The sequence below is a fragment of the Scardinius erythrophthalmus genome (genome assembly GCF_964197995.2).
Source record: "Scardinius erythrophthalmus genome assembly, contig: HAP1_SCAFFOLD_328, whole genome shotgun sequence".
Lineage (NCBI taxonomy): Eukaryota > Metazoa > Chordata > Actinopteri > Cypriniformes > Leuciscidae > Scardinius > Scardinius erythrophthalmus.
The window spans coordinates 22501-32500 of record NW_028296284.1 but is presented as its reverse complement, the minus strand read 5'-3'; the positions used below and the strand labels follow the sequence as shown (position 1 = coordinate 32500).

The 10000-nt window shown below is 37.4% G+C and overlaps 1 protein-coding gene across 1 annotated transcript in view; it reads left to right on the top strand.

Annotated features, from left to right (window-relative positions):
- Positions 1 to 10000, top strand: part of LOC308686495 (nectin-4-like) — a 35581-nt gene that overhangs the window by 18100 nt on the left and 7481 nt on the right. Inside the window, exons 5-8 of the mRNA XM_081394922.1 lie at positions 1900 to 2014; positions 5296 to 5459; positions 7465 to 7639; positions 7707 to 7779. Of these exons, the coding sequence (XP_081251048.1) occupies positions 1900 to 2014; positions 5296 to 5459; positions 7465 to 7639; positions 7707 to 7779 (527 nt within the window). The remainder of the gene's footprint in view (positions 1 to 1899; positions 2015 to 5295; positions 5460 to 7464; positions 7640 to 7706; positions 7780 to 10000) is intronic.

Sequence of the window (10000 nt, the reverse complement as noted above, 5' to 3'; positions counted from 1 at the left end):
GCGAGTGGCATTTTAAAATTCCCCAAATGATGAAAGGTTGCCCAGATTGTGTTGAGCCTGCCACAGTCAAATGCGGATACTGAGCGAACCTCTTCAGTTACTGGCCTAAACAAGACTGACACCAGGAACAGACTGGCACTTGATGGGAAGTTCGGATCATTTTACTCACTCGCTTGTTCGGTCTCGCTCATTAAAATGAACAAATCTTTTTTCGAGTCATTTCATTAATTTAAGGGGCTTTAAATGTTATACTTTTAACACCCAAATTCCCTGAACACATCCACCTACACAGTCTTTATCATATTCTAAATTATGAAATCATTATAATGCAGTCAAAAATAATTTACAGGGAACATATATAATTACTTTACCTTCCGAGTCTTTCGTTCATTTGTCACGTGACATACGCATTAGGGTTCATGACCGGATTGAAACCTGCTTCAGATCTGCTAATCACCTCTATCTTCATTTTTTTATATCAATCGATCAATCAATAAATTAATTGTACATTTTGAAAACACGTTTCCATTCTATTAGTTTTTTTTTTTTTCCATAAATCAGGGTTTATACTAAGTAAACAAGGACAAAAAATTTCTCTCCAGCCAAAGTCCCAAAGTTGGCAACCCTGCGAGTGTGTGTGTGTGTGTGTGTGAGAGAGAGCGAGTGTGTGTGTGTGTGTGTGTGTGTGTGTGTGTGTGTGTGTGTGTGTGTGAACCGCAGGACTTTTTTTACACTGGAGAAAAAAACATATTTGAAAGAAGTCTCAGAATAGCAACATTTCCAGATAATGCAGTGCTGTAATGAACACCGTGATGGAGTTCTGTAGAGTAAACACTGTACATCAGTGCAGAACATCGACAGGCGAGCCGCGGGAGTTCAGGAGTTGCAGAGTACGGTGACCGGGAGGGGACATGTTCGGTTCACTTATTTTTGTCGTGGCCAAAACATATAAACTCGTGGGAACGTGATATTAAGTCGTGGGAACGTTATAATATCTCGTGGGAACGTGATTATAAGTCGTGGCCACGAGTTATGTTGAGGGAGCCACAGCGGCCAATACTGTAACCGTACCATAGACTGGGCTACCGCTGACAGAAGAAATAACATTTTACTTTAAATTAGGAATGTCATATAAAGATATAGTGCGGTCTTTGGCACTAAGACATGGGTACGTTATAAGTGAAAGACACCTGAAGCGCATTCTTAAATTAGCACTGGCGGAAGTTGGTTTGACGTTCGATATTCGCATATTTAGGGACCGTCTCAAAATTACATGCGACATTGGCATAAACGTTCCTAACTTCTAACGACTTACAGTCATAAAACCAACTGTACATTGTTCACCCAGGTCTCATGTATGATGCACTCCTTTAATATTTTTGATATTTATGACAATAAACTGTTAAATCATATGTAAATATTGCTATGTATTTCACTACTGTCACATACCTGACACCTAGATGAACAATGTACAGTTGGTTTTATGACTGTAAGTCGTTGTCTTCAAATGCTATTGAAGTTAGAAACGTGAGCCGAACATGTCCCCTCCCGGTCACCGTAGCGGAGTTAAACCTGTTCATCTGTGGATTTAACACGGATTGTGCCGAAGTGCTTAAACTGAGTTTCAGACACACATTAATGTTTTACGTCTTTATCTGATCACAGGAATAAATTACACTTTACTATATATTCACATAGAAAACTGATGATTTACATTAGAATAATATTTCACTGTTTTTCCTGTATTTTTGATCATATAAACACAGCTTTGGAGAGAAGACCCTCTTTCAGAAACATTGAATCTTAATCATTCCAAACAGTTTAGCGGTAGTGTAAAGTAAAGTTTTGCTGTGTGTGTGTGTGTGTGTGTGTGTGTGTGTGTGTGTGTGTGTGTGTCAGTTCCTCCAGACGCAGAGATTGCTGGTTTTGGCTCGTGGAGGATCGGTCAGGTGGGGTCAGAGCTCAGGTGTGCAGTGAAGGGGAACCCTCTTCCGGAGAACATCACCTGGAGCAGGTACAGTTCCTCCGAGACTTCTGATGATCTCTAGCCTCAGGGTGTGTGTGTGTGTGTGTGTGTGTGTCGTGTGTGTCAGATGAACATCTCAAATAGATTATAAACACACATTTAAAAATAAAACACAAAACACTGTGATCAGAATTTCTCTCCATCCAACAGTATTTCACCGAAGTAACTCGCCGAATATACAGTTTTGTAAACTTCAACACTTGCATGTTATGCTAATAATTAATGTGCAGAATAAAGGGGCGGGGCCTGGTTGAGTTAGTTAGTAGTGTGTTAAACTGGCGGTTATGGTAAGGGACGGGGCATTTCCCAAACACACTCGAAGCGCTCGACCAATCACAACACACTGCTCCAGCCGACCAATCAGGGCACAGTGTGCTTTTCAGAAGGAGGGGCTTCATAGAGACAGGAAGTAAACAGAGCGTTACTGACAGACTGGGAAGAGAGGAGCCGCAACAATGGAGAATATGAGGAGAATAATCAACATTACAGCATGATCATAAAACATGAAATTAAATATCGTTTATCGCCACAAACTAAAGCTAGTTCTTCATCAGAACTCATTGTAACAGCCTTTGTTTGTTTTTGGCTATTTTAGTATTAGTATTTATGTTTAGTATTTTGTAATTATTTGTACTATTTTATGATTTTTAGTATTAGTATTTAAGTATTTTTGCTATTTTAGTATTAGTATTATTTTAGTTTTTTTGTTGCTGTTTTAGTATTTGTATTTATTGTAGTATCTTGTATTTATTTGTACTATTCTACTATTTTTTGTATTAAAATTTAATTTTTTTGCATTTTAGTATTAGTATTTATTTTAGTATTTATTCATACTATATTACGATTTTTAGTATTAAAATTTTAGTTTTTTGCATTTTAGTATTTATTTTAGTATTTATTCATGCTATTTTACGATTTTTAGTATTAGTGTTTAGTGTTCCTCCTCAGTGTTTCTGTCTCGTTCTCCAGCACAAATATCTGAACATTCTTAAATCAAGATACATTTACTGGAGAAGAAGAAAGACTGAAGATATTAATTCTTGTTTAATGAAAAATGTTTCAAAATTGTGTTTTTTGTGCTGAAAACAAGAACAAATATCTGCTAATGGAGTCAGAAAAATAATCTTGTTCTCCCTTTGAATAAAGTTTATTTTTCTCGTTTTAAGCATAACTCACTCACTTTGTTTTGATGCTTCTTTCAGAAAACAAGAACTAAAATCTTAAGTAATTTTTTAACTTCTAGTAAATGTGTTATTTGTACAGAAACACAGTGTTTGAGGCTGTAGAGCGTCTGACGGGATGCAGGATCAGGACGAGGCATCAAACACTGTTAATTGCAGTTGATGCGCTGCATCTTTAATCCTGTGTTTCTGTGCCGGTTAAAACAATCATTACAGGACAGGAGGGTTATTTAGGGCTCAGCGTGTCTCGATACACACACACCCCACCCTCATCTTTCAGCATCCTGCTCTTTCTCTCCTTCTTTCTGCATGAAACTCTCGCTTCTCTCGGGTTGCAACGCGACACTGAAGCTTTATGTTATCCTGAAAGGAGCATGTGAATATGCATCGCTCTGCAGTTCACAGCCCTTTGTGATTGTGTTAAAGAGAAAGAAAGCATGAGAATATATTGAGAAACACAATGAGAGTGTGTGTGTGTGTGTGTGTGTGTGTGTGGTGTGGGGTGGGGTGGGGGGGTGTTAAGATTTATAATAACTGGACACACACACTGCAGAAGCTCATCCTCTGATTGGCGGCGTTTCACTTCCAGGCCTGAGTAATGTATGATTAAAGAGATACACTAAATACTAATGCTAAAATAAGCATGATATGTTGCACCTTGTGAGGGTGTTTTCACTCAGGTACTGTTGGGGAATGCACTGGCGACAGGCTGTGGGAGTCACATGATACTCAGATGATAATTACAGTGAGGGTCCGAAACACGAGATCTTTTTAATGTGGTGTTTGGCGTTGTTACAGCGGCCAGATCGCAAGAGAGTGTGTGTATGTGTGTGTGTGACAGTGAGTGTGAGTGTGTGTGTGTGAGTGTAAGTAATCAGCAATATTTTAAAATGTATGCGATGTTTAATAGGGAGCCAGTGCAGTGTTGACAGAACCGGGCTAATATGGTCATACTTCCTGGTTCTGGTAAGAACTCGAGCTGCTGCGTTTTGAACCAGCTGTAGTTTGTTTATTAAGCGTGCAGGGCAACCACCCAGTAGAGCATTACAGTAATCTAGCCTTGAGCTCATGAACGCATGAACTAACTGTTCCGCATTTGTCAATGAGAGCATATGACGTATTTAGATGAAAGAAGAATGCGGTTTTACAGATACTAGACACGTGATATTCAAATGAAAGATTGGTATCAAAGAGCACACCCACACACACACACACACACACACACACACACACACACACACACACACACACACAGGTTCCTAACCAACGACGAGGACTTGACAGAGCAGCCATCGAGTGTTAGACAGTATTCTAGATTATTACGTGAGGAAGTTTTTTTGTCCAATCATTAGAATCTCTGTTTTTTCAGAATTTAGAAGTAGGAAATTACAAGTCATCCAGTTTTTACATCAGCTGTGCATTCCGTTAATTTAGTGAATTGGTGAGTTTCGTTAGGTTTTGAAGAAATATAGAGCTGAGTATCGTCGGCATAACAGTGAAAACTAATGCCATGCTTTCTAATGATATCTCCTAATGGTAGCATGTACAGAGTGTGTGTGTGTGTGTGTGTGTGTGTATAGCATGTACAGAGTGAACAGCAGCGGTCCTAGTACTGAGCCTTGTGGTACGCCATACTGAACTTGAGTGGGTGAGTGTGTGTCAGTATCGTGTGTGAGTGTGTGTCGGTATCAGGGTGTGTCCGTGACGAATTTTGCCACTGCATTTTCTTCAGTAAATGTATCTTGTCTGAGGATATTTAAAGACCTACAGCAGATTCAACACAGATACTGATGGAGGAAGTGAGAATCAGCTCTCATGCACATCTAGAGTGATTTCTGAAGGATCATGTGACACTGAAGACTGGAGTAATGATGCTAAACATTAAGCTTTGATCACAGGAATAAATTACACTTTACTATATATTCACACTGAGAACTGATGATTTACACTGCTGGATTCAGTAAAAAAGTGTAGCATGTGTTTCTACTTGTTTTGTATTGTTTTAAAACACGATACAGATGATAAACTGACACTGACTGCAGTGTGTGTGTGTGTGTGTGTGTGTGTGTGTGTGTGTGTGTGTTTCAGGCAGGACGGGCGTCTGCCGGAGGGTGTGTCGGTTCAGAGAGAGAGGCTGGTGTTCGTTCGGCCGCTGAACGTGTCGGATGAGGGTCTTTACGTTTGCAAGACTGGGAACATCATGGGCACCGCGAGAGCCCAGTTTAAACTGGAGATCGGAAGGGAGGTCGAACGTAGGTGTTAAATCTAATAAAGACACATTCAGAACAAATGACAGACGTGATCATCACACTGACTGACGAAACACATGGGTTTCCCACACAACTTACATCACATTAATGTCATTGCTGGATGATCACCATACAAGGACAGACTCGTTCTGGTGAAGTTGAGCTCAGAAAACACTAAGATTCTTTTTCTGACTCCATTGGCAGATAATTGTCTTGTTTGAAGCACAAACTCACTTCATTTTCATACATTTTTACTTGATTGATTGATAGTTTATTTCAAGCAAAAAAAAAAAATATATATATATATATATGGGAAATAAATTGTTCTGTTTTTTCTATGTATATTGTGTTAGTGTATATATATATAAATTCATAATAATTTATGTGATTATTATAATGTTTGTATACAAAATACCCAATTACATTATGACCGTCTCACTAATCACAATAATGCAATGTAATAATCCTTATTATCATAAACACTCAAACATGTCCCAGTATTTATAATAATCACATAATATATACAATATCTTTTTTATTTTGCTTCTTCTCCAGTAAATGAATCTTGATGTAAGAATGTTTAGATGTTGTGCTGGAGGACGAGACAGAAACACTGAGGCGGTGTGTTTTCAGCTTATGGTGAAGTGTGTATAAATAGATCAGCAGAAAATGTGTTTAAAATAACAAGAAGGATGTTTGATTCTGGAAACATTTCTGTTTTTAATGTTGTGGCCCGTCTTGGTTTTTCTGTGGATGTTTGCGCTGTTATTACAACACAACCCAAGCGTCTTTGACTTCCTCATAATGATCTTCTCCAGTGTAAATTTAGATCTTAATCATAGACGACAGTGACTCAGAAAACAATTGAAACTCCGCCTTCGTTTAATAAAAAAGAGCTTCCACATTCATTTGCTCAACATGTCAACTCTCATGATTCTGCTGCCCCCTTGTGGTGGCAATCAAATGAAAATAAATCAAATCAAATAATTAAATTAAATAAATAAAATAATTAAATAAAATAAAAATAATAATAATAATTAAATTAAGACATTTCAAAAGAATAGGGTAAATATTTTAATTAGATATCACTGGCTTATTTACAGTACATTAATACAATTGTTTTGTATTACAGGTTTTCTGAAAAGTGTTTAAATATGCAAATGAAGCACTGTCTAATTAATTCTGCACTCATTTGCGTACATTTCCATACAGAAATCTGAATATTGGATAGTTAGACTCAAAAGTTAGATTTTTTTGACATTTTAGAGAAAATATTGTCAACAAACAGAAATAAAGACATTTTCACCATGTTTTCAGGAATAAAATGTTGTAGACATCATGAGAATGATATATGAATATAGATATGAATAATACTGTAAAGTTTGGTGTAAAGAGATTTCTGACTCCATCTGACCTTTACAGATCGAGATCTACAGATCGAGTGCAATAAAACTGTATTTTGGATGTTTTCCTTCCACTAGTCTGAAAGAAGACAAGTTATGGAAGCAAACCCAATGGAGCAGTGCATGAAAACACACTGGTTTTCTCCCGGGAACGAACACGTCACAATATTCCTCATTATAATAATTAATGCGCAGAATAAAGAGGTGGGGCCTGGTTGAGTTAGTTAGTAATGTGTTAAACTGGCGGTTATGGTAAGGGGCGGGGCATTTCCCAAACACACTCGAAGCGCTCGACCAATCACAACACACTGCTCCAGCCGACCAATCAGAGCACAGTGTGCTTTTCAGAAGGAGGGGCTTCATAGAGACAGGAAGTAAACCGAGCGTTACTGACAGACTAGGAAGAGAGGAGCCGCAACAATGGAGAATATGAGGAGAATAATCAACATTACAGCAGGAAAACCTGTTCTAGTAGAGAAACAACATCAAGACTGGCGTAATAGATCCTCTTTAAAGCTGCAGTGTGTAATATTTAGGAGGATCGCTAAAACTTACACACTGCACCTTTAAATGAACTCAGTAGCTGTTTTGTTGTTTATTCTCAGGACGTGCCAGTGAATTCTCAGAGATGATGAAGAGCCCGTCGGAGAGCCTCCTCATCATCATGGGGGCGTCAGTCGTCGGGACTTTAGTGCTCGTCGTCGTGATCACCATCGTCTTCGTCAACTGCCACCTCAGACGCAAGAACAAGAAGCTGAAAAGGGCTCTCAGCGCGAGAACGTGAGTCTGTGACCTTTGACCTTGTGTTCATGTGAAGATGATGATGATGAAGGTGTTTGTGTCTCAGGGTGGAGATGATCAGTCTGTCGAGGCAGGTGTCGATGAGGAGACTCAACTCCTTCTCTGACCCCAAGACTGCGGTAATTCACATTCATTTGACCCTCCGTTTAAGTGCATTTTTCATTTGATTAGTTTTGTTTAATATTGCAATCTAGGTTTCATTTATTTTTAGATCAGTTTTTGTTTTTATTTATTCATTTTATTTCAATATTTCAGCTATTATAATTAAACAGAAATGTTCAGATTTTATATTCGTGCGTCACTGATTCCTGCGACTCGCCACAGAATCAAAATAAATAAATAAATAAATTATATACAGCATAAAAAAGTGTTTGTTTTTGTATTGTGACATTATTTTCTTATTACTGTAATGCAAAAAAATTGGGTACCACTTTACTTCAGTCCTTTATGGAAGCTTGTTTCCGCCACTGAATAATAAATAAATAATAATAATTGCGACTTTTTATCTCACAATTCTGATTTTTTTCTCACAATTGCGAGATATGAAGTCAGAATTGTGAGAAATAGTCGCAATTCTGAGAAATAAAGTCGCAATTGCGAGATATAAAGTCGCAATTCTGAGAAATAAAGTCGCAATAGGGAGATATAAAGTCGCAATTCTGAGAAATAAAGTCGCAATTCTGAGAAATAAAGTCGCAATTGCGAGATATAAAGTCGCAATTCTGAGAAATAAAGTCGCAATAGGGAGATATAAAGTCGCAATTCTGAGAAATAAAGTCGCAATTCTGAGAAATAAAGTCGCAATTGTGAGATATAAAGTCGCAATTCTGAGAAATAAAGTCGCAATTGTGAGATATAAAGTCGCAATTCTGAGAAATAGTTGCAATTGCGAGATATAAAGTCGCAATTCTGAGAAATAAAGTCGCAATTCTGAGAAATAAAGTCGCAATTGCGAGATATAAAGTCGCAATTCTGAGAAAAATAAATTCGCAATTGGGAGATATAAAGTCGCAATTGCAAGATATAAAGTCGCAATTCTGAGAAATAAAGTCGCAATTCTAAGAAATAAAGTCGCAATTCTAAGAAATAGTCGCAATTCTGAGAAATAGTCGCAATTCTGAGAAATAGTTGCAATTGCGAGATATAAAGTCGCAATTCTGAGAAATAAAGTCGCAATTCTGAGAAATAAAGTCGCACTTGCGAGATATTAAGTCGCAATTCTGAAAAATAAAGTCGCAATAGGGAGATATAAAGTCGCAATTCTGATAAATAGTCGCAATTGCGAGATATAAAGTTGCAATTCTGAGAAATAAAGTCGCAATTGGGAGATATAAAGTCGCAATTCTGAGAAATAAAGTCACAATTGCGAGATATAAAGTCGCAATTGCGAGATATAAAGTCGCAATTCTGCGAAATAAAGTCACAATTGCGAGATATAAAGTCGCAATAGGGAGATATAAAGTCGCAATTCTGAGAAATAAAGTTGCAATAGGGAGATATAAAGTCACAATTCTGAGAAATAGTTGCAATTGCGAGATATAAAGTTGCAATTCTGAGAAATAGTCGCAATTCTGAGAAATAAAGTCGCAATTGTGAGATATAAAGTCGCAATTCTGAAAAATAAAGTCGCAGTAGGGTGATATAAAGTCGCAATTCTGAGAAATAGTCGCAATTGCGAGATATAAAGTTGCAATTCTGAGAAATAAAGTCGCAATTGGGAGATATAAAGTCGCAATTCTGAGAAATAAAGTCGCAATTCTCAGAAATAAAGTCGCAATTCTGAGAAATAAAGTCACAATTGCGAGATATAAAGTCGCAATTGGGAGATATAAAGTCACAATTCTGAGAAATAGTCGCAATTGGGAGATATAAAGTCACAATTGCGAGATATAAAGTCGCAATTCTGAGAAATAAAGTCGCAATTGGGAGATATAAAGTCGCAATTCTGAGAAATAGTCGCAATTGCGAGATATAATGTTGCAATTCTGAGAAATAAAGTCGCAATTGGGAGATATAAAGTCGCAATTCTGAGAAATAAAGTCGCAATTCTGAGAAACAAAGTCACAATTGCGACATATAAAGTCGCAATTGCGAGATATAAAGTCGCAATTCTGAGAAATAAAGTCGCAATTGGGAGATATAAAGTCACAATTCTGAGAAATAAAGTCACAATTGGGAGATATAAAGTCGCAATTGGGAGATATAAAGTCGCAATTGGGAGATATAAAGTCGCAATTGCGAGATATAAAGTCGCAATTCTGAGAAATAAAGTCGCAATTGGGAGATATAAAGTCGCAATTCTGAGAAATAAACTCGCGATTGTGAGATAAAAAGTCGCAA